A 25007-nucleotide genomic window follows, 5' to 3' on the forward strand; every position below is an offset into this window, starting at 1 on the left:
TGGGGAAAAGAGTAAAGGGTTAAGTTGAGTATCAAAACAAAGAAAAGGAAATGGCGGAGTTGTCGCTGTACCTTACAAACGCTAACGTGTCTCTGGGACAAACTATGGAACCTGAGAAAGTAGGTGAACTTTTATAAATAAAGTACTTTAATTTTAAAAGTTTTATTAGCTTCGTTTAAACACAGCGTCTGGTTTTGTTTCGTGAAGTACAAGTTATTTAGCTCCTTAGCTGTTGCTAAGGAAGTTAGCCTGATATTAAAACTACCCGAGGTTTATTTCCGGCTCAGGTGCTTTTAGTTTAATTTGTTTACTGTAAAGACCGAGATTATTAATTCTTCGTTATTTTTAGACAGGGTTCCGAAAAATATTCTCTACTTTTTTCCTCCTTGAAAAATAAAGTCAAGGAAGTATTCTTCACTTTTTCTTAGTTACTGACTTCTCAAAGTTTATACCAACCAAACTGGCACAATTCAAATATTAGTAGAGATACAGCGAGGCCTGTCCGGTACAGAGAGCATCCGGCCTCCACTGCAGCTTCTAATAAGAGAGACTCTGATTTTGGGCGCCCTGTGCACCATCAAGCTAAAATAAACCTCTTTAGTCTGAGTTTACTTCAGATTATTTTAGCATGGAATTATTCAAGAGAGATATTCGGACTCGCTTTAGCCTTTACTTCAACACAAAACCTGATTTCGAGAAGAGTCTGGGAACAAACAACCCTGAAGGAATCCGATTTTCCTGTCGATTTACGAACCGAACACAGAATGACACCGCGGTTTTCATCATACCGTCAGTCAGACCAGGGCTGTTTCTATTCGAGCTATTCAACAGACCAGGGGTTCAGTCCAGTTTTCCTGGGGCTTGTGGTTTTTAAGAGTGATTGGCATCGGGTTATATCTCACTTTACAAGATCTTATCATCACCCACACACATTCAAAGGTCATGAAATCTTTTTCTTAGTGACTTCTGCACTGCTCTTCACTTTAGTTTCTGTTTCCTTATCATCATCATCATCATCATCATCATCATCACCCATAATGTCTCAGGAAACTGAAGCATGTGTCAATTGACAATGTCACTAGTAAAATTAATCATCAGTTTAATAAAAATCTCATTTCTCACTCACATATCTCTCCTTTAGGACCACAAAGATGCCAGTGCTAAACTATATTATTATATTACAACATTCAAAATCCCAGATGACCTCCACATCAGTTGTTTTCTATTAGTCCCGTACTTTTTTTTTTTTTGAAGGTGAAAATACCTGAGGGGGCTCTAGCCCCGAGTGATGGGGACTAACGACACCACAGCGTTAGCTGCGGGAACTCAACACACCATGCTGCCTGAAACGGAGCTCCCTTCAGTTGCTTGTTCGTTGACAGCATTTTGTTTTTTGTTTGTTTGTTTTGAAACCTACTCCCTGTATTACTGACGCTGTCCAGTGTGCTGGGGGACGGTAGGGGCTCCGAGTGTTTTATTTACCTATCCCTGTATTACTGACACCGTCTGGTGTGCTGGGGGACGGTAGGGGATGTGAGTGTTTTATTTACCTATCCCTGTATTACTGACGCCGTCCGGTGTGCTGGGGGACGGTAGGGGCTCCGAGTGTTTTATTTACCTATCCCTGTATTACTGACACCGTCTGGTGTGCTGGGGGACGGTAGGGGCTCCGAGTGTTTTATTTACCTATCCCTGTATTACTGACACCGTCTGGTGTGCTGGGAGACGGTAGGGGATGTGAGTGTTTTATTTACCTATCCCTGTATTACTGACGCCGTCCGGTGTGCTGGGGGACGGTAGGGGCTCCGAGTGTTTTATTTACCTATCCCTGTATTACTGACACCGTCTGGTGTGCTGGGGGACGGTAGGGGATGTGAGTGTTTTATTTACCTATCCCTGTATTACTGACGCCGTCCGGTGTGCTGGGGGACGGTAGGGGCTCCGAGTGTTTTATTTACCTATCCCTGTATTACTGACACCGTCTGGTGTGCTGGGGGACGGTAGGGGATGTGAGTGTTTTATTTACCTATCCCTGTATTACTGACGCCGTCCGGTGTGCTGGGGGACGGTAGGGGATGTGAGTGTTTTATTTACCTATCCCTGTATTACTGACGCCGTCCGGTGTGCTGGGGGACGGTAGGGGCTCCGAGTGTTTTATTTACCTATCCCTGTATTACTGACACCGTCTGGTGTGCTGGGGGACGGTAGGGGATGTGAGTGTTTTATTTACCTATCCCTGTATTACTGACGCCGTCCGGTGTGCTGGGGGACGGTAGGGGCTCCGAGTGTTTTATTTACCTATCCCTGTATTACTGACGCCGTCCGGTGTGCTGGGGGACGGTAGGGGATGTGAGTGTTTTATTTACCTATCCCTGTATTACTGACACTGTCTGGTGTGCTGGGGGACGGTAGGGGATGTGAGTGTTTTATTTACCTATCCCTGTATTACTGACGCCGTCCGGTGTGCTGGGGGACGGTAGGGGCTCCGAGTGTTTTATTTACCTATCCCTGTATTACTGACACCGTCTGGTGTGCTGGGGGACGGTAGGGGATGTGAGTGTTTTATTTACCTATCCCTGTATTACTGACGCCGTCCGGTGTGCTGGGGGACGGTAGGGGCTCCGAGTGTTTTTTACCTATCCCTGTATTACTGATGCTGTCTGGTGTGCTGGGGGATGGTAGGGGCTCCAAGTGTTTTTTACCTATCCCTGCATTACTGACGCTGTCTGGTGTGCTGGGGGACAGTAGGGGCTGTGAGTGTTTTATTTACCTATCCCTGTATTATTGATGCTGTCCGGTGTGTTGGGGGATGGTAGGAGCTCCGAGTGTTTTTTACCTATCCCTGTATTACTGACACTGTCTGGTGTGCTGGGGGACGGTAGGGGCTCCGAGTGTTTTTTACCTATCCCTGTATTACTGATGCTGTCTGGTGTGCTGGGGGATGGTAGGGGCTCCAAGTGTTTTTTACCTATCCCTGCATTACTGACGCTGTCTGGTGTGCTGGGGGACAGTAGGGGCTGTGAGTGTTTTATTTACCTATCCCTGTATTATTGATGCTGTCCGGTGTGTTGGGGGACGGTAGGAGCTCCGAGTGTTTTTTACCTATCCCTGTATTACTGACACTGTCTGGTGTGCTGGGGGACGGTAGGGGCTCCGAGTGTTTTTTACCTATCCCTGTATTACTGATGCTGTCTGGTGTGCTGGGGGATGGTAGGGGCTCCAAGTGTTTTTTACCTATCCCTGCATTACTGACGCTGTCTGGTGTGCTGGGGGACAGTAGGGGCTGTGAGTGTTTTATTTACCTATCCCTGTATTATTGATGCTGTCCGGTGTGTTGGGGGACGGTAGGAGCTCCGAGTGTTTTTTACCTATCCCTGTATTACTGACACTGTCTGGTGTGCTGGGGGACGGTAGGGGCTCCGAGTGTTTTTTACCTATCCCTGTATTACTGATGCTGTCTGGTGTGCTGGGGGATGGTAGGGGCTCCAAGTGTTTTTTACCTATCCCTGCATTACTGACGCTGTCTGGTGTGCTGGGGGACAGTAGGGGCTGTGAGTGTTTTATTTACCTATCCCTGTATTATTGATGCTGTCCGGTGTGTTGGGGGACGGTAGGAGCTCCGAGTGTTTTTTACCTATCCCTGTATTACTGACACTGTCTGGTGTGCTGGGGGACGGTAGGGGCTCCGAGTGTTTTTTACCTATCCCTGTATTACTGATGCTGTCTGGTGTGCTGGGGGATGGTAGGGGCTCCAAGTGTTTTTTACCTATCCCTGTATTATTGACGCCGTCCGGTGTGCTGGGGGACGGTAGGGGCTCCGAGTGTTTTATTTACCTATCCCTGTATTACTGACACCGTCTGGTGTGCTGGGGGACGGTAGGGGATGTGAGTGTTTTATTTACCTATCCCTGTATTACTGACGCCGTCCGGTGTGCTGGGGGACGGTAGGGGCTCCGAGTGTTTTATTTACCTATCCCTGTATTACTGACGCCGTCCGGTGTGCTGGGGGACGGTAGGGGATGTGAGTGTTTTATTTACCTATCCCTGTATTACTGACACCGTCTGGTGTGCTGGGAGACGGTAGGGGATGTGAGTGTTTTATTTACCTATCCCTGTATTACTGACGCCGTCCGGTGTGCTGGGGGACGGTAGGGGCTCCGAGTGTTTTATTTACCTATCCCTGTATTACTGACACCGTCTGGTGTGCTGGGGGACGGTAGGGGATGTGAGTGTTTTATTTACCTATCCCTGTATTACTGACGCCGTCCGGTGTGCTGGGGGACGGTAGGGGCTCCGAGTGTTTTATTTACCTATCCCTGTATTACTGACACCGTCTGGTGTGCTGGGGGACGGTAGGGGATGTGAGTGTTTTATTTACCTATCCCTGTATTACTGACGCCGTCCGGTGTGCTGGGGGACGGTAGGGGCTCCGAGTGTTTTATTTACCTATCCCTGTATTACTGACACCGTCTGGTGTGCTGGGGGACGGTAGGGGATGTGAGTGTTTTATTTACCTATCCCTGTATTACTGACGCCGTCCGGTGTGCTGGGGGACGGTAGGGGCTCCGAGTGTTTTTTACCTATCCCTGCATTACTGACGCTGTCTGGTGTGCTGGGGGACAGTAGGGGCTGTGAGTGTTTTATTTACCTATCCCTGTATTACTGACACCGTCTGGTGTGCGGGGGGACGGTAGGGAATGTGAGTGTTTTATTTACCTATCCCTGTATTACTGATGCTGTCTGGTGTGCTGGGGGATGGTAGGGGCTCCAAGTGTTTTTTACCTATCCCTGCATTACTGACGCTGTCTGGTGTGCTGGGGGACAGTAGGGGCTGTGAGTGTTTTATTTACCTATCCCTGTATTATTGATGCTGTCCGGTGTGTTGGGGGACGGTAGGAGCTCCGAGTGTTTTTTACCTATCCCTGTATTACTGACACTGTCTGGTGTGCTGGGGGACGGTAGGGGCTCCGAGTGTTTTTTACCTATCCCTGTATTACTGATGCTGTCTGGTGTGCTGGGGGATGGTAGGGGCTCCAAGTGTTTTTTACCTATCCCTGCATTACTGACGCTGTCTGGTGTGCTGGGGGACGGTAGGGGCTGTGAGTGTTTTATTTACCTATCCCTGTATTATTGATGCTGTCCGGTGTGTTGGGGGACGGTAGGGGCTCCGAGTGTTTTTTTTTTTTTTTTTAACCTATCCCTGTATTACTGACACTGTCTGGTGTGCTGGGGGACGGTAGGAGCTCCGAGTGTTTTATTTACCTATCCCTGTATTACTGACACTGTCTGGTGTGCTGGTGGATGGTAGGAGCTCCGAGTGTTTTTTACCTATCCCTGTATTACTGACACTGTCTGGTGTGCTGGGGGACGGTAGGAGCTCCGAGTGTTTTTTACCTATCCCTGTATTACTGACGCTGTCTGGTGTGCTGGGGGACGGTAGGGGCTCCGAGTGTTTTTTTTTTTTTTTTTTACCTATCCCTGTATTACTGACACTGTCTGGTGTGCTGGGGGACGGTAGGAGCTCCGAGTGTTTTTTACCTATCCCTGTATTACTGACGCTGTCTGGTGTGCTGGGAGACGGTGGGAGCTCCGAGTGTTTTTTACCTATCCCTGTATTACTGACGCTGTCTGGTGTGCTGGGGGACGGTAGGGAATCCGAGTGTGCCTCCCCGTGGCTGTTTCAGCCTTTAAATCATCTTCAGTGCTTGAAGAATCCTGCCCAAAAAAAGTTCGTCAGCTTAGACTGTGCCATTATTTGGTTCATGCAGAGACACCACCACACCAGGCTGATTAAGATGCACTGCGATTGGTCAAAAGGTTGGCGCTCATTTGGTCATTATGTGTAGTTGATTTTTACTGGTCACAAGCACATGCTCATTGTTTACACTCTGGCTTCCTGCCGTCTCTTCACTGTGGTTGTATTTCGGCAAACGGAGGGATTTGTGGAGGGATTTCTATAAAGGATGACTTATGATAAAGATGACAGATACATTCGTCACTGTGACAGCTGCTAGTAATTTTCTCTTTGTCACTGATGGATTGTCAGTGATGAGCACCAGCAGGAACCCTGATTAGGTTTATGTTTGCATTTATTTCTAGACCGAAATATATTTGGAGTGAAAATGTGTTGTTTTTTTCATATAAACATGTGAATTTGATAGATAAATTGTGTTCAGCCTGTTGCAGCGAAACAGGACTTGATTCTGTTTGTCATTGTGTTGAATACATTTTTCTTTGTATAAACTTACTTTGTGTAAATACAGAGTGTCAACACAATAAACCAGTTTATAGACGAGTCCTGCGGTCGGGCTAAAGTTTTCCAGGAATTAATAGCCCAAGCTCCATTTCATCTTACTCCAGAGTCCCACCCTGTGGTTCTGGGCTGATGATGGTGTAAATCATTTTATATTTAACAACTGTAAACGTTTCTGATGATGAATGATGCTGAAACAGGTTTAATTGTAGAAATATTAACACTAATGTTTCGATCGTGTTTATCTAGACTCATACTCATGAAACATCTGATATAGTTTATATTCTGTTCACGTTTCTGGTCACAAGGTTTCAGGATCCTCGAAGGCTGCAAAGTGATTAGCTCTGTGCACCTCTGTGTGCTGATTTCCCATGAGTAGGAATGCTGCTGCTAATAATAATAAATAACAACTACTACTAAAGGCACTCGAGGACACCTTACAATACCGAATAAAAATCAACATACAAAGCTTAAAATACAAAAAATAAAGTTGGAAGAGTCATTAAGTGCTGAAATTGGACAGAACCGGCAAGTTTTGAAAAGGTATGTTTTAAGGCGGGATTTGAAGGTTGAAAGAGACTCAATATTACAAATGTCATGAAGAAGAGAGCTGCAGAGGTGAGGAGCAACCCAACTGAAGGCTCTAAACCCCATGGTTTTCAAACGAGCCGGAGGTGTAACGAGATCGGTGGAAGAAGACCTAAGGCTGCTGGGCCATAGAAGGTTCACGCTGCATGCTGCACGCTACACGCTACACGTGTGTAAAGAAAAGTGGACAAACGTAGCATGACTTGCTCTGGGCCATAGAACGGCGTTCACGTTGCACGCTGCACACTTCACGCGTGAAGCGTGAAATGAACATGCACACTTTTTTCTAGGCGTGAAGACGGAAATTCCAGTCAATGCATGCGGTCACCGCCGCGCCAGCCAATCAGAACGGGTCTAGGGAGATAACTCTATGCTTTCAGGGGAAAACTTCAGAAAAAATATAATTGAATGGTATAATTGAAAAATAGTTCTTCATCGGGATTGTCAAGCAGATTATAGAATGTTCGGTGAAATTCACCACGGGTTTCTCTCAGAAGGAAGTGTTCTCGGCTCCAAATTCTGTTCCTTTTTCTCTTCCTCTGTCTCAGTAAAAGCAGAATGAGGCAATCGTCGTCATCCGAAGAGTCCATATTGTTGGTTACTCGGTCAAAGTAGAACAGACGCAACACGTGAACATCCAAGCATGAAGTTTAATGGCCCAGGGTCCGGTTCTTCACGTGTAGCGTGCAGCATGCAGCGTGCAGCGTGAACCTTCTATGGCCCAGCAGCCTAAGAGTACAAGAAGGTGTGCAGATGTGAAGTAAGTTGGAGAGATACTGAGGTGCTAGGTTATTAAATGCCTTAAAAGTGAGAAGCAGAGTCTTGTAATTGATCCGGTATTTAAGAGGAAGCTGCTGGAGGACAGCAGTAATATGTTCTACTGCAGGGGTTCTGGTACTGATGCAGGCAGCTGAATTCTGAACCAGCTGAACTTTATGAAGAAGATTGAGAGGAAGACCAGAGAGGATAGAATTGCAGTAATCAATGTGAGATGTAACTAAGGCATGTATTATTATAATAATAATAATAATAATAATAATAATAGCAGTGTTTATGAGGTGTAAGAGACGGACGTAAACGATTGTTATTGCGTAGGTGAAAATATGCAGACAAAGTGATTGTGCTTCAGAGTGAAGGGTACTGTCGAGGATGATGCCCAAACTCTCAACCTGAGAGGAAGGAGAAATGATGACATTGTCAATAGTCAGAGAAAAACTGTTAGGTTTGGTCAAAGTAGATTTAGTTCTAACAAGGGGAATGTAACGCTCCCTACGTGTGGGTGGAGCACTAAGGACGGCAGGACAGAGATCAGGTTTGCAAAATGGCTTTATTGCCACACTTTTCAGTGAACAATCTTATGGGCTAGACAGACAGACACACACAGCCAGCGCCTAGTCCGGAGATCAGCCCCTCTGCTCTCACTCTCCCTCCTTAAATAGGGCGCTGTCACTGGGAAGACACACACAAACACAGGTTAATTGTTCTCAGGTGTCGTGATTCTGCCACTTACCTTCCCTGACTCCACCCTCCTGTCACAGACCGGTGCTTGACCACGCCCCCGCTGCCACATACCCCCACCGCCCGACTCAGGCCGGGCGGCCGTCCGGCCTGCAGCCGACTCCCCCCCCCCCCCTTGACGGGAGAGGAAGTCCGCCACGACCATCTGCGCCCCCGGCCTGTGGACCACCTTGAAATTAAAGGGTTGGAGCGCCAGATACCAACGGGTGATCCGCGCGTTGGCATCTTTCATGCGGTGGAGCCACTGGAGGGGCGCGTGGTCCGAACAGAGGGTGAAAGGGCGCCCCAGTAGGTAGTACCGGAGGGCGAGAACCGCCCACTTGATGGCCAGACACTCCTTCTCTATGGTGCTGTAGCGCCCCTCACGCACCGACAGCTTCCTGCTGATATACAGGACAGGGCGGTCCTCCCCCTCCACCTCCTGGGACAAAACCGCCCCCAGCCCCCTGTCCGACGCATCGGTCTGCAACACAAAGGGGAGAGAAAAGTCAGGGGAGTGTAGAAGTGGCCCCCCACACAGTGCAGCCTTTACCTCTGAGAAAGCCCGCTGGCACTGCTCCGTCCACTGGACCGGATCTGGTGCCCCCTTTTTAGTGAGATCAGTCAGCGGGCTGGTGACGTCCGAATAATTAGGTATAAACCTACGATAATAGCCAGCCAGCCCCAGGAACTGTCTCACCCCCTTTTTGGTCTTGGGCCTCGGGCAGGCCGCAATTGCTGCCGTCTTATTAATTTGGGGACGCACCTGCCCGTTGCCCAAGTGGAAGCCCAGGTACCGTACTTCCACCCGCCCAATCGCACACTTCTTTGGGTTGGCTGTGAGCCCCGCTCGCCTCAGCGACCTAAGGACGGCCCTCAGATGTTCAAGGTGCCGCTGCCAGTCATTGCTATAGATGATGATGTCATCTAAATATGCTGCCGCATACGTGGCGTGAGGGCGGAGGACTCTGTCCATCAGCCGCTGAAATGTCGCAGGCGCCCCAAACAGCCCAAACGGAAGGGTGACGAATTGGTGTAAACCAAACGGTGTGGAAAAGGCCGTTTTTCCTCGGGATAGTGGAGTCAAGGGGATCTGCCAATATCCCTTCGTCAAATCCAGTGTCGAATAAAATCGAGCAGTGCCGAGTCGATCGAGCAGCTCATCAATACGAGGCATTGGGTATGCGTCGAATTTAGACACCGCGTTGACTTTTCTATAGTCCACACAGAACCGGACCGACCCGTCGGCCTTGGGTACCAAGACCACCGGGCTGCTCCAGTCACTGTGGGACTCCTCGACGATGCCCATTTCGAGCATGGTCTGAAGTTCTTCCCGAACCACCTTTTTTTTGTGTTCGGGTAGCCTGTAAGGGCGGCTACGCACTACCACCCCCGGGGGTGTCTCTATGTGGTGCTCTATGAGGTTAGTGCGACCGGGCAGGGGCGAGAACACATCCGAAAACTCGGTCTGCAACTGGGCGACCTCCGTGAGTTGGGTCGGGGAGAGGTGGTCTCCACAGGGGACCGGAGAGGTACGTGATGCCAATGTTCCTTTTTGAACCTCCGGCCCCAGCTCCGCCTTCTCCGGAACTACCGACACCAACGCCACGGGGACCTCCTCGTTCCAGAGTTTAAGCAGGTTGAGGTGGTAAATCTGTAGCGCCCCACCCCTGTCCGTTCGCCTCACCTCATAGTCGACATCCCCGACTCGCCGTGTGACCTCAAAGGGTCCTTGCCACTTGGCGATCAATTTGGAGCTCGACGTGGGCAACAGTACGAGTACCTTATCTCCCGGAGTGAACTCTCTAAGGCGCGTACCCTTGTTGTACAGGCGGACCGATCTAATGGCCCGACGAGATCCATCCCAATTCTCTCAAACGGGGTCTCGATTAACGGTAGAGGGCGCAAAGGCGCTTTTGGAATGGCCGCTGGGTTTACTAACTGGCATTCGCGGCATGCCGTACACCACCTACGAACATCGCCGCGAATCCCCGGCCAATAGAATCGGGCCATTATTCGGGCTAGTGTTTTATCCTGCCCCAAGTGTCCAGCCATGGGATTAAAGTGAGCCGCCTGGAATACCAATTCCCGGCGGCTTTTCGGAATTAAAAGCTGCGTGACTCGCTCTTTAGTTTGAGTGTCCTGCGTCACTCGGTATAATCTATCCTTCATAATAGCGAAGTAGGGGAAGGACGGGGTGGCGTTCGGCGGGAGCGTTTGACCATCGATTACTCTCACTTGGTCAAACGCATGCCGCAGAGTCTCGTCTCGCGACTGCTCTAATGGGAAATCCGCGAGGAATTCCCCAATAGAGAGAGGAGGAGCCGGCGGCTCCTCACTCTGACGCGGAGATGACGTAGACGGCTCTGTGACAGCTGCTCCCGCCAAAGCGACACCGGGACCTCCCCCTGTCAAATGCCAGGACCCACTCTCGACTAGGCGTGTCATTAAACCCCGAAATCCCGGCCAATCAGTCCCCAAAATTAGAGAGTGGGTAAGGCGAGGATTAACCGCCGCCTTCACTATAAATTTTTCCCCTCTGAAAATAATGTGGACCGACACCAAAGGGTAGCTGTGAACATCCCCGTGCACACATAACACCTTCACCCCTTGTGCTCCCCCCAATGCCTCGTTTTGAACCAGGCTTTGGCGAATTGAGGTCTGATTACAACCAGAATCCACCAACGCCTGATATGTAGCCCCTTGGATACTCACCGGTATGCGATACGCTCCGGCCCGATCGAGGGCGGCTTCTGGCGCGTCGGGGATCCGAACCACCGCGCCCACTTCCATTGCTGTGCACTGCTGATGAAGGTGGCCCGGCTCCCCGCAGCGCCAGCAAACCGGCCCGGGCTTTCCCTCTGCACCGGTGATCTGGGGCTCACTCACCTGAGGTGGGGGAGAGACAGACACAGAAGGGAGAAACGGGAGGGCACCGCGGGTGCGGCGGGCCGGCTGGGGTGGAGCCGGCCCCCGCCTCCGCGGTGGGGGAATGGGGCGAGGACGGGACACAGGAGGAGAGGGAGAGAGAGAGAGAGAGAGAAGAGGAGAGAAGAGAAGAGACGATGCTATCTGCTGTCCTGCCGCCGGGACAGCCGCCAGATGATCCTCCGCCAGCTCGACTGCCTGATCCAGCGACGCCGGGCGGTGGCACTGGACCCACTCCGCGGTTCCGGCTGGTAAGCGGGCGACGAACTGTTCCAGTACCACCTGGTCGACGATTCCCTCGGCGTCGCGATTGTTGGCCCTCAGCCACTGCCAGCAGGCGTCCCGGAGCTGCTGGCCAAACGCGAACGGCCGGCCAACTTCCTCCAGTCGCAGCGCGCGGAAGCGCTGGCGCTGTTGCTCTGGGGTGCGCCCCACGCGCTGGAGGACGGCCCGGCGGAGGTCCGCGTAGGCCAGCCGGCGGTCGGCGGGGAGCTGTAGCGCGGCCAGCTGTGCCTCTCCCGTGAGCAGGGGGAGGAGGCGCGCCGCGCGCTGCTCCATCGGCCACCCCGAGGCTTCGGCGACCTGTTCGAACAACGTGATGAACGCCTCGGGGTCGTCCTGCGGGCCCATCTTGGTGACGATGAGGGGAGACGGGCCCGCGGCCGGAGCGCTGGTGGACCCCGCCGACGCGAGGAGATGCCGGAACGCCTCGCGGTCTTCCTGCTGGGCCAGCACCAGGGCTTCGAAGCGCTGCTCCTGCTCCTTTCGGAGCGTGACGAGTGCCTGGTGCTGGCTTTGCTGAGCCGTGGCGAGGGCGTGGACCAGATCGGCGAACGGGGAGGATTCCATGGGGCTGCTGATTTGGTGCTCCACGTCCCGGGTTTCGGCACCACTGTAACGCTCCCTACGTGTGGGTGGAGCACTAAGGACGGCAGGACAGAGATCAGGTTTGCAAAATGGCTTTATTGCCACACTTTTCAGTGAACAATCTTATGGGCTAGACAGACAGACACACACAGCCAGCGCCTAGTCCGGAGATCAGCCCCTCTGCTCTCACTCTCCCTCCTTAAATAGGGCGCTGTCACTGGGAAGACACACACAGACACAGGTTAATTGTTCTCAGGTGTCGTGATTCTGCCACTTACCTTCCCTGACTCCACCCTCCTGTCACAGACCGGTGCTTGACCACGCCCCCGCTGCCACAGGGAACTTCTGGTTTTTTCACTGTTTGAGAAAATTAGAGGTCAACCAAGATTTAATTTTGAGTAACGTTCACAATGAGTAAACAAACATTCAACTTTTGACTAAAATGATTTACTGTTGCCCCTTTTCCACCAAATCAGTTCCAGGGCTGGTTCGGGGCCGGTGCCGGTTCACAACTCGTTCAACTCGCGAGCCAGCTGAGAACCAGTTTGCTTTTCCATAGCTCGCGGTGCTAAGAGAAGCCACGTCAGTTACGTCGCTGTATACGTCAGTTACGTCGCTACGTTTGCATAAACCTTAGCACGAATATCGAAGCAAAAACAACACGGAAGAAGCAGCAGCAGCAACAATAATAATAATAATGGATGACTTCGTGTTTGTACAGCTGCTGCTTCTCGTCGCTTAAAAATGGCGATCTTCCGCGGTCTTGTTATTGTTGTTGGTCTTAACAACTCCGCCCCCCCGCTGACGTAAGCGGGTCTTTCCTCTGGCCCAGCAGAGAGTTGGTGCTAGCCTGGAACCGGTTTTTCTGGCCCCAGAGCCAGTTCTTTGTCAGTGGAAACAGAAAACCCGGTTCCAAACTAAGCACTGGCCCCGAACCAGCCCTGGAACTGCTTTGGTGGAAAAGGGGCATCTGTTGGATTGGAGATGATGTCGTAAACTGGTTAGGTTATTTTCGAACAGATTCTGATAGATTTAGCCTTTCCCCACATGTCCTGACTTCACAATAAACTTCTAACGTCCTGGGAGGCGCCGTGGCTCAGTCAACTAGGGCGCCATGCCATAAATCCGGGGACCCGGGTTCGATCCTGACCTGAGGTCGTTTCCCTCTCTCTCCAGCTCATTTCCTGTCTCTGCACTGTCCTGTCCAATGAAGGTGGAAAAAGCCCCAAAAGAATCTTTAAACTTCTAACGTCCTGATTTCTAGGAACTAAAGAATCGATTCCAGTTTTAACCAAAAGCAGAAATAATTAACTTTAGGGATTTTCGTACTTCTCCGTTTGTTCTCCTGCTGAAATGACCACGTCATGGTTGGTGAACACCATCTGGATGTGGTGGACTCGTTTTGCTATCTAAGAGATACCATCTGTGCTGGTGGTGGCTGTGAGGCTGCCACAGTCATTAGGGTGAGAGCCGCCTGGGGCAAATTCAGGGAGCTGCTGCCTATACGGTCTTGCAAGAGCTTGTCATTTCAAACACTGGGTAGGGTGTATGATAGCTGTGTTAGGGGTGCCATGCTGTGTACGCCAGGGAGTGCTGGGCCCCTAGGAAGATCGACATGGCAAGGCTGGAGAGAAACGAGTGGGTGATGCTAAGGTGGATGTGTGGTGTCAAACCTAATGATGTTACCAGTGTGAGTGACTTGCGCGCAAGGCTCGAGATGGTTGACCTCGTGACTGCTATCAGATGTAAGCAGCTGCGATGGTTTGGACATGTAGAAAGGGTTGAGAGCTGGATTAACACCATAAGGAACATCCAGGTTGATGGGCGGAAAAGAAGGGGTAAGCCACACAAAACATGATGTGAAGTGGTCACAAATGACCTAAACGTGACCAGCCTCACTGCAAATGACACAAGGGACCGAACAGCATGGAAAATGAGGGTGAAAGCCTATCGTGCAACGTCACACCCGCCGGCTGGTAGAAACTGACGTTAATGGATAGTGAGCAAGTGAAAACAGCACATGGATGTGCAGAGAGCCAGATTGCAGCGTTCAGGATCCTGAAGCTTGTGGCCAGAAAAATGTACAGAAGATACCAAAAAGAAGCGTTATTGTAGAAACGGGTGTTGTATGCGTCTATAACATTGTCAAAATACCCACAGAGTTCCTACACAGTATGGAAAAGTATGGAATTTGATTTTAGTATTTTCCAGGTCTGGAAAAGTATGGAAAATGGAAATTAGGGTATGGAGAAATGTGTTTCCAGACCTTTGCCGCTACATAGTAAAATGAAGCTCAACATTCCGACATTCAGTTGAATTTTGCCAAAGAAATGTGTTGAAATGCGGAGGGAGGGAAACGGGTGTTCTGTTGTACTGGCATGCGCTCCGCCGCGCTCCGCCACACCCCCTGAACCTGCTTGCTTCTTGCAAGACTTTGGACAAGACGCAGGAAAACCCCTGCTACAAAACGCCTCTTGAACACGCGTGAACACACATCATAGTCAGTCAGTGTAAAAATGCTTATGGCTTATTTGGCAGTGTTGCCAGAATTTGCTAGAAAAATAAGGCACATGGACCCTGAAAACAAGCGACCCAAGACAAAAAAAACTGTCAACAAAAATATGAAGGCTGTGTACGCAAACATACATATAAACTGAACAATGCTGCTATTACATTATTATTATAATTACATTACATTTAGGCCAAGTTTACATTAGACCGTATCTGTCTCGTTTTCTTCGCGGATGCACTGTCCGTTTACATTAAAACGCCTGGAAACGCCGGGAAACGGGAATCCGCCAGCGTCCACGTATTCAATCCAGATCGTGTCAGCTCCGGTGCTGTGTAAACATTGAGAATGCGCGGATACGCTGTGCTGAGCTCTAGCTGGCGTCGTCATTGGACAACGTCACTGTGACATCCGGCTTCCTGATTCGCTGGCGTTGGTCATGTGACGCGACTGCTGAAAAACGGCGCGGACTTCCGCCTTGTATCACCTTTCATTAAAGAGTATAAAAGTATGAAAATACTGCAAATACTGATGCAAATACTGCCCATTGTGTAGTTATGATTGTCTTTAGGCTTGCCATCCTTCCACTTGCGAGTGGTAAGTGATATGCGCTGGGATCACACACACAGCGGCTCAGTCCCGAATCACTGCTCGTGCACTTCACTCGCGCGCTCTGTGAGCTGCGCAGGGCCGGAGTGCGCACCCTCCAGAGGGCACTCGCTGTTCAGGGCAGAGTGATTTGGAGCGCAGGATGCCTGCGGAGCCGAGCGTATCCGTGTATTGGTGTTGCTGTGTGCACGCTAATCGTTTTTAAAAACGTTAATCTGATGATCCGCTGATACGGTCTAATGTAAACATGGCCTTAGTTGTCGCTTTTATCCAAAGCCACTTACAGTTATTACAGGGTACAACATGGTTACAACCTGGAGCAATGTGGGGTTAAATGCCCTGCTCAAGGGCACTGCAGCCATTACATACTGGTTAGGGTGGCCACGTCTCGGCCATGTCTGCCATCTCTTGGTATGTGGACAAAATGTGATGTACAGTGGAACTAACACAGGGCCTTCATAAAACACAATAGTAAATACAAAAAATGCCATAATGACTGTTTTCAAATTAGAAGCTTCAGTAAACTTGTGTGTGCACAACATGCAGGGTGTCCCGAAAAAAATGTATACACACTTTGAATCATTGTGAAGTAGGTGTTTATTAAAATTCATTTCATTTTCAAGGTGTAATAGAATTTACAGACATCACTTTGTTTTATCACTGCCTCTAAGGGCCCGTTTACACGAGGACGCTGTCGGGTAAAAACGACTAAATATTTTATGGGAAGTGCCTTTCGTCTACACGGGGACGGCGTTTCCGAGGCTGAAAAACGGAAAAAATTGAAAACGCCTTCCAGAGTGGATAAGTTAAAAACGGCCCCCGTTGCATATCCGTCTAAACTACCCAATACGCCAAACTCTGCTCGGATCTGCTCACGTCGGGTACGAGTTTACGTCATACATATGTCATATACTGTACATGCCAGCCCGGGAAGTAAGAAAGTAAGTAAAAAAGTAAGAGCATGTCTGATTACATCGATCCAACGGACCTTCAAGCTGCTCTGGCAGCTTTAATAAACGTCCAGGAGTCCTTCGAACATCTATACCGAATCTGCACATATACCGTTAATGAACAGAGGCGGGTATAGTATGCTCTTACTTTTTTACGTACTTTCTTACTTACCATAGCCAGAGTAGTCAAAGTTTTCGCGGCGCAGATGTGCAGATCAGACAAGACGGAAGATGTTGCGCATGCGTGCAGACATAGCGGAGGTCTTTCACAGCACCGCCTGGCATGCACATCTGTGACAGAGCGCAATGCGTCTGTCACTAAACAGCGGTTCCTCCCGCTGGTCATGTTTCAATGGTCAAGTGCAGTGGACTAAACCACAGTTGCAAAGACATTCCAAATACAATCTGTGTTGTATGTCTGTTGTGGGTTTGGTAATGGGGGCTTTACAAGTATGTTTTGTTACGGGTACATTTGTTACAACTTTTAGATATGTAAACCTGAAATGTTTGGTCCATGTGTTCATAGTAAAAGACGCGATACAGGTTTAAACAGCGCAAGCATTTATTAGTTTTCACTATAAACAATAGCGTGTAAAGATTCATTAAGTGCGCACGTTTAACATCTGAATCCTTTTCTGCTAGAGTTTATCTAACATCAGCCAGAAATGTTTGTAGCCATTTACCTGCTGTAGTCTTCCGGGTGCGGGACCAAACCAGAATGCAGGTCTGAAAGCGCTTTTCCAGGTTTCTTCCGCGATGCGCGGGAAAGCAGCTCATTAGAGCGGAGAGAAATGGTCTAAAAATCTTACGTAAGTGTTTGTTGTAATATTTAAGGTCTGCACATTGTTGTAGGAGTGTAATGCATGCAGTGAAAATGTTTAGAACTGTTAAAATCTGTCTAGATGTGTTGATTGATTTTAATTGTGTTAAGACTGTGCCGTAGTCTTTTAAATATGCGCTGCACTGTTCATTGGGGAGATGGCCTCTGCAGGGAGAGGACGCGTGACTTGAGCTCTGTGTGAGTAATGCCAGAGTAGCCTAGCTTGCGTGGGCATTTTGTCCCAGAATTATTTTTTTTTTGTTTGGTTTTGTCATCAGTGTTTTTTTTTTTTTTGTTGTTTGTCCTGTTTGTGTTAACTGCCGGCTTAAGAATAAAAAGAAAACTATTTTTGTACAAGAATTTTCCTTGTTTTGCTCATCATTCTGACTGACTACTCCATCCACTCGGCACACTCTATTACAACATCCAATTGAATTCCACACATTTATGCGTCACCGTATAGACGCAGATTTCCTCCTTGAAAACGGTCGTGTAGACGCGGAAAAAAGTGAGAACAAAAACGGACTTTTGCGTTTTTGTTTCAGACCGTCCCCGTGTAAAGTGGGCCTAATGCCGCTTTTCCACTACAAACGCGGCTGAGTCGGGCTGAGCCGTGCCGTGCTGAGTTGGGCTGAGCGGGGCTGTTGGAGTTGCATTTCGACTACAACCGCGCTGAACCGTGCTGGCTGGAAGTGGGTGGACACATTGGGTGGAGTTAGTGAAAGTGGGTGGACGTCACGTGATGTCGTTAAGCAGCGCAAACAGTGACATCAGTGATCTTTTAAGCGGTAGTCTCACGACCCGAATAGTAAACAATAAACATGGAGGACATGGAGTCGTTAGTGTTGCTGGTCTTGGTGCTGTGGCTTGTTGTCACCGACAACGCGGACAGATACTGGCAAGAGCGTATAGATGAGGCGAGGCGCATAAGGCTTCAGAAATTCTCGTAATTCGTAATTCTTCTCCTTCCGGGTTTGCGGTGTTTACAGATCCCAGCGCGCTCGCAGGGTGTGTGTGGGCATGTGAGGACACTCCTCCTCACCAATCAGTGCACAGGGGAGTGTCTCCTCACGCCCCCAGCCTCACTCGGCTCGCTTTGGCTCGCTTCAGCCCCACTCCAAAACGGTGTGAGTTCTAGGGGCTAAGCAGGGCTGAAGCGAGCTGAGTCGTGCTGGTTTTTGGTAGTCGAAACGCGAGCCGTGTCGGGCTGAAGTGAGCTGAAGTGAGCTGAAAAAGGGTAGTGGAAAAGGGCCATAATTGATGTTTATAGTCTATGCTATGAGACCTGCAACAGTCACTGAAAGTGAATGTCCAAAAATACCAAGAGAACTGAATGTGATTTGCATTGTCAGCAGTGACTGGACCAGAATGGATGTCAGTTTGAGAACAGGCGGTGACTAAATAATAAAATGTCTGTAAATTCTATTACTCTTTGAAAATTACATGGATTTTAATAAACACATATAGTACTTTACAGTGATTAAAAGTGTGTTTACTTTTTTTTCGGGACACCCTGTATGTGCTTGACATCTTCACGCACCTGTGTTTTAATGTCTTGAAGTGTGCGTCAGTGGCATCCTGTATTTTGTGTAATGTGTGTATATATGTGGCAGATCACAGAATCCAGGGACGCACGTCGGCCGAAATGAATCCGAGATAATCGCAAAAGAATCATTTTTTTTCGAAATTTGTGATTTTTGTTTTTTTCCATCATGTGCAAGTTGAGATCTTGAAGAATGCAATCAGTATTTCAGATAATAGATTGTTTTGTTGGAAAAGCATACATTTTTTGTTGCAAATTGTCTCGTTTTTGTCAGGACTGTAGCCTGCTGGGGGGTGTGGGTAAATTACCATATGGGCCATTCACATGATGATTTAACTCTTTTTTTTTTTTTTTTTTTTTTTTTTTTTTGCGAATCAGCTGTATGATCCGAGTTGAGCGCATGGCTACTTAAGCTGCATACAGGCGTGTGATTTCGCTATGGAATGAGTTACTAAACAGAGCGCAGAGGAGCTGAAACACCGCGAAGCAAACAGACACTCGGTATTTACATCGGAGATCACCACAACCGGACGTACGATTTTTTGGCCGTGTGATTTTTTTTTTTTTGGCGTTTCCCAAATTGCTGCGTTTTTTTTTTTTTGTTCACGGAGAAAGACGCGCGTTGGCCGTAAGTTTGTCTTGCAACCTGAAAAAAACGTAAGCGCCCGTAGAGTTTGTTTGACATGACAAAGAACCTCTGCGGCTCGAAAATCAGCACATCACACGCGTGCTCTCGTGCGTTTCATGCGCGCTCTCTGTGCGTTTCTTGCGTTTTTTGCATGTAGACCGGCTGTGGGAGCACATACGGCTGGTTGTGACCGAGGCTTTACATGAAACTAGTGTTGTGTTAGTTGTGTCATCATCGTGCTATCTTTCTTTCTTACGGTGTGAGCAATTTTTCAACCACAAAACATTAAAGTATACTTTAGGACTTATTTTTGTACTTCATAATTGTGTTGGGCATACTTTGCATGGAAGGAAAATTGACGTGGTGATCTTTGTTTACATGAAAGTAGTATCGTGCTAGCTCGTAGGGGGTAGAGCTTTCCTTAATGTCATGCAAATGAGCAGCATTATGTGCCCGCCCTGCACCCAGAGTAGCTGAGATGGAAAACTTTGAGGGCGATTTTCTCCTTTTTCTGTTTTAAGTAGTATACACTTTCAAAAGGCCACACATTCTTCAAATATTGTCAGATCTCCACATGGAAGGCATCATTGGAAAGCTTAGAAACTGTACTTTCTGAATCTGTCAATAACTCAAAATGCCCCCGGGCCGACATGTGTCCCTGGATTCTGTGATCTGCCACATATATATTTATGACAAAAACAGGGCACTGATACAAATTTTAGGCCAAGCTAAATATGGTATGCATTTTGGTGGTATGTCATAATGTGAGTACATGTTTGATTTTCAAGTAATTCTTTTAAATATATGAGTAGTTGTTTGTTCGCTGAAGTCTCCAAACCTGAGAATTTGAGTATGGGAAAAAGTCTGGAATTTTAAATTTGAAAATGTGTAGGAACCCTGTACCCAGCAAAGCTGATGGATTGAACCTTTCAAGGAACCAAAAAGTTCTGTAAACTCAAATGTTTATAAAAACATTCTAACCTATAAAAAAAAATTAGCTCGGGATCTATTTCACCATCACATATTCCTGACTCCTAAAGAAGAAAAAAGTGTTTTTTGTTAATGATGATAGTGAATTAGTGCTGGAGCTTTGATGAAATAATAATAAATAATAAATGAGTCAATGATGTTGCAGAGCTCCAGTGTGGTGAAGGACTTTGAGAGCGTGGAACTCGGCGATGCAGTAAAGAAGCAGAAGGTCCCACGCAGAACCATTTACTTTGCCAGCGGTGAGACGATGGAGGAGTACAGCACGGACGAGGAGGATGAGGAAGAGGAAGAGGAGCGACGTAAACAGGCCACTATGAGCACCATTGATGCGGTGTGTGTGTGTGTGTGTGTGTGTGTGTGTGTGTGTAACATCTCAGTCAATTTCCTAAGATCCATTAGCTCACTTTGTCTCTTTGTTTGTAGTCAAAATTGAAGTGGGGTCCATATTTCTGGTTCCACATGTGGAGAGTGGCCACGAACACCGTCTCAGGTAACACCACCACACTGCACAGGCTGGAACAGTTCACCGCTTTCTGGAGACAACTTTTATATGCACAGTTAAAGGTCCCATGGCATGGTGGTTTGTTGATGCTTTAAACGGGCTCGTGGAGGTTTCCGGATGTTATATCCGCAGCCTTTCTCGAAATGAACCCTCGGCACGTAAATATAGCCTCCTGGGAGAAAGCCCCATTTCAGCGCTTTTCGCAGTGTGTCGTTTTGCTAATGAGAAGCAGGAGGCGGGGAAGGGTAGAGGGTGGGGGCGGGCCATGGGGGGAGGGGCTTGACCAAGCTGCGCACGCACATACTCGCTGCTATCAGCGCCTGTAGCCACGCTGCTAAGACAAAACCCCGTTCTCCCTCGGACTCCTTTCGTAAACTCAACGTGACCCAGAGAACAGAGAGTGAGAGTGTTCGGAGTGGTAGTTTACGAACGTATAATACCCTAGGCTTGAACACGCACTCCATAACCAAAGAGGATAGAAGCAGCAACTACAGCAACATAGCGCTTATCCAACAGAAGACATGCATTGCAGAGCAATAGTCAAACATAAGCTCATAAGTTACAGTCAATTTCCAGACTAAACTCAGTTTAACAGAGCATGCTGCATGCTCTTTAGTTTTGTAGCGCAGAGTACCTGGCTAACTGCAGGAAGCGGTTAGCTGCACAGCTAATGTAGCCATTGCTAGGCTAACGCACCGATTTTAAAACACGGCAAAACGACCAGTTATACACTTACTTGTTCGGTGTTTGTTGCTGATGCGGCAGGGATGCTTGGTACGGACCCAGGCTTCAGTGACAGTTGATGTGCAAAACCTGCCCTGTACTGTCCCAAGTTGTGGAAACATTCCTCAGGAAAATGCTTCCGACAAACATACACCGTCTTAGGTAGACTCGACGGCGTATTATTGAAGTAAATAAAATTAAGCCACTGCGTCTTCAGGGGCTCTCCCGTTGGCAGTAAAAACAGACTCTTTTCTGTGTTGTCACATCCATGTACAGCGCAATTTCCATGTTTCGCTCGCTTAGGTGATGCCATGTTGTGTCCTCTATGGTCTCCTCACTACAACTGGGCGGGGCAATCCATACAGTGGGTGGGAATCCAGAGGGGGGGCGTGGGGATCATCTCCCTTGCTGACGTAGTAAAGGGAAGAGTTTATCAACGCGCCGTTTTGACGCGCCATTCTCAAATGTTGGGCATAGTTTGGTTTACACATTATGAAATTTCTAGCCACTGGGGTGACTTAAGAAGGTCAGAGGAACTCATTTTAACGTTAAAAAACCTCAAAGTGAAAATTTCATGCCATGGGACCTTTTAATATACACACACACACACACACACACACACACACACACGTCTGTATTTTACATAATTCTCCTGAATCAACACTATTCTTCAGCTGAGCTAAATAAGAAAAGCTGTGATTTATCGTGGCGTGTTATGGACACAGCTTCTGTCACATCAGTAGGACCGATCACAATAATGATTAACAAATGACACATCATCCAAGGTCTGTGAATGAGACGAGAAGTATCATTTTCCTCCTAAAGCCTGTGTAAATATTAGTTTAAAAAAGTGCACATTGAAGGGCAAATAAAATTTAAAAATATAATGCATTGCAATAAGGAAAAACTGAACCCTGAGCCTCTGAAACTGTTAAAGGTGACCTACGTCTTTTCCACAAGTTGATACAGTTCCCTGAGGTCGCAATGAAATGTCTGTGACATGCTTTGGTCAAAAGACCACAAGGATAAAACACCACAGCCCGTCTAAACAGCCCTGCTCAAAACGGCTGATTTAAGTTCCTCTTCCTTTAAATGATAATGAGCCACTGCTCACCCCACCCCCTCTTCTTCCAGCCAATCAGGTAGTACTTTGCAAATGGATATTTATAAGCAAAGGCAGTTCTCAAGCCATGAGTGGAGATACTCAGATGAAGAGGCAGGATGATTCTAATCAGTGACGTAGAAAAAAACATTACGTTATATTAATGACATTTAGCAGATGCTCTTATCCAGAGTGATGTACAGCATACCTGGAGCAGCCCAGGGAGCAGTTAGGGGTTGGGTGCCTTGCTCAAGGGCACTTCAGCCATTCCTGCTGTTCCAGGGAAGAGGCGCACATAGGAGCCCAAAAGAGAGGTGCCTTATTTCAGAGTTTGTGGGTTCCAGAGCTCCAAATACTCAAGTGTTTGTGCACAAGCACTTAAAAAGTGAGGTGTGTGTAATATATATATATAATATACAGTGCTCAGAGTAAATGAGTACACCCCGTTTGAAAAGTAACATTTTAAGCAATATCTCAATGAACACAAACAATTTCCAAAATGTTGACAAGACAAAGTTTAATATAACATCTGTTTAACTTATAACGTGAAAGTAAGGTTAATAATATACACTTGGATTACACATTTTTCAGTTTTACTCAAATTAAGGTGGTGCAAAAATGAGTACACCCCACAACAAAAACTACTACATCTAGTACTTTGTATGGCCTCCATGATTTTTAATGATGGCACCAAGTCTTCTAGGCATGGAATGAACAAGTTGGCGACATTTTGCAACATCAATCTTTTTCCATTCTTCAGCAATGACCTCTTTTAGTGACTAGATGCTGGATGGAGAGTGATGCTCAACTTGTCTCTTCAGAATTCCCCATAGCTGTTCGATTGGGTGCAGATCAGGAGACATACTTGGCCACTGAATCACTTTCACCCTGTTCTTCTTCAGAAATCCAACAGTGGCCTTAGATGTGTGTTTAGTCATGTTGGAAAAGTGCACAACAACCAAGGGCACGGAGTGATGGTAGCATCTTCTCTTTCAGTATAGAGCAATACATCTGTGAATTCATGATGCCATCAGTGAAATGCAGCTCTCCAACACCAGCAGCACTCATGCAGCCCCACATAAGGACACTGCCACCACCATGTTTCACTGTAGGCACCATGCATTTTTCTTTGTATTCCTCACCTTTGCGACACCATACAGTTTTGAAGCCATCAGTTCCAAAAACATTTATCTTGATCTCTTCACTCCAGAGTATAGAGTCCCAGTAGTCTTCATCTTTGTCAGCATGGGCCCTGGCAAACTCTAGGTGGGCTTTTTGTGCCTGGGCTTTAGGAGAGGCTTCTTTCGTGGACGGCATCCATGCATGCCATTCCTCTGCAGTGTACGCCGTATTGTGTCACGGGAAATAGTCACCCCAGTCTGGCTTTCTACTTCTTTAGATAACTGCAGTGAACTTGCATGCCGATTTTCTTCAACCCTTCTCATCAGAAGACGCTCCTGTCGAGGTGTTAACTTCCATGGACGACCTGGACGTCTCTATGAGATGGTTGCAGTTCCATCTTTCTTAAATTTTTGTACCACTTTTGCGACAGTATTCTGACTGCTAAGTAAAGTTTTGCTGATCTTCTTGTAGCCTTCACCTTTGTGGTGTAAAGAAATTATTTTCTTTGGGGAATTCTGAAGAGACAAGTTGAGCATCACTCTCCATCCAGCATCCAGCCACTAAAAGAGGTCATTGTTGAAGAATGGAAAAAGATTGATGTTGCAAAATGTCTCCAACTTGTTCATTCCATGCCTAGAAGACTTGGTGCTGTCATTAAAAATCATGGAGGCCATACAAAGTACTAGATGTAGTAGTTTTTGTTGTGGGGTGTACTCATTTTTGCACCACCCTAATTTGAGTAAAACTGAAAAATGTGTAATCTAAGTTTATATTATTAACCTTACTTTCACGTTATAAGTTAAACAGATGTTGTATTAAACTTTGTCTTGTCAACATTTTGGAAATTGTTTGTGTTCATTGAGATATTGTTAAAAATGTTACTTTTCAAAGGGGGTGCACTCATTTACTCTGAGCAGTGTGTGTGTGTGTGTGTGTATATATATATATATATATATATATATATATATATATATATATATATTATAATAAAAATATATATGCTTTAACGTATAAACATGTTAAGCAGGAATGGACACCCAAATTTACACTCGGTGGCTGGATTTATTTTTCTCCACACAGATTTTGTACATGGGATACCAGATGCAGGTTTTCTTAATTATGACGATCACACCACATCATGACCCATGTTTCAGGTGTAACGTCTGTCTGTATGTGATTGCTGCTGATGCTGATTGTTTTGGTTTCAGTGTGTGATTATCTGGGAGAGAAATTGGCGTCACTGCTGGGCATCACCACGCCCAAGTATCAGTATGCAATCGATGAGTACTACAGGATGAAGAAAGAGGTGTGTGTGTGTGTGTGTGTGTGTTAATACACAGACAAATCTTACAACGGTTTATAAATCGTTTTGGCGT

The 25007-nt window shown here is 47.5% G+C and overlaps 1 protein-coding gene across 1 annotated transcript in view; it reads left to right on the forward strand.

The window, feature by feature from the left end:
* Positions 1 to 25007, forward strand: part of fam177a1 (family with sequence similarity 177 member A1) — a 26944-nt gene continuing 1937 nt past the window's right edge. Inside the window, exons 1-4 of the mRNA XM_060933791.1 lie at positions 1 to 119; positions 20328 to 20513; positions 20606 to 20672; positions 24840 to 24937. Coding sequence (XP_060789774.1) covers positions 51 to 119; positions 20328 to 20513; positions 20606 to 20672; positions 24840 to 24937 — 420 coding nt within the window. The 5' untranslated portion in view covers positions 1 to 50. The remainder of the gene's footprint in view (positions 120 to 20327; positions 20514 to 20605; positions 20673 to 24839; positions 24938 to 25007) is intronic.

This window comes from Neoarius graeffei, chromosome 11 (assembly GCF_027579695.1).
Source record: "Neoarius graeffei isolate fNeoGra1 chromosome 11, fNeoGra1.pri, whole genome shotgun sequence".
Classification (NCBI taxonomy): domain Eukaryota; kingdom Metazoa; phylum Chordata; class Actinopteri; order Siluriformes; family Ariidae; genus Neoarius; species Neoarius graeffei.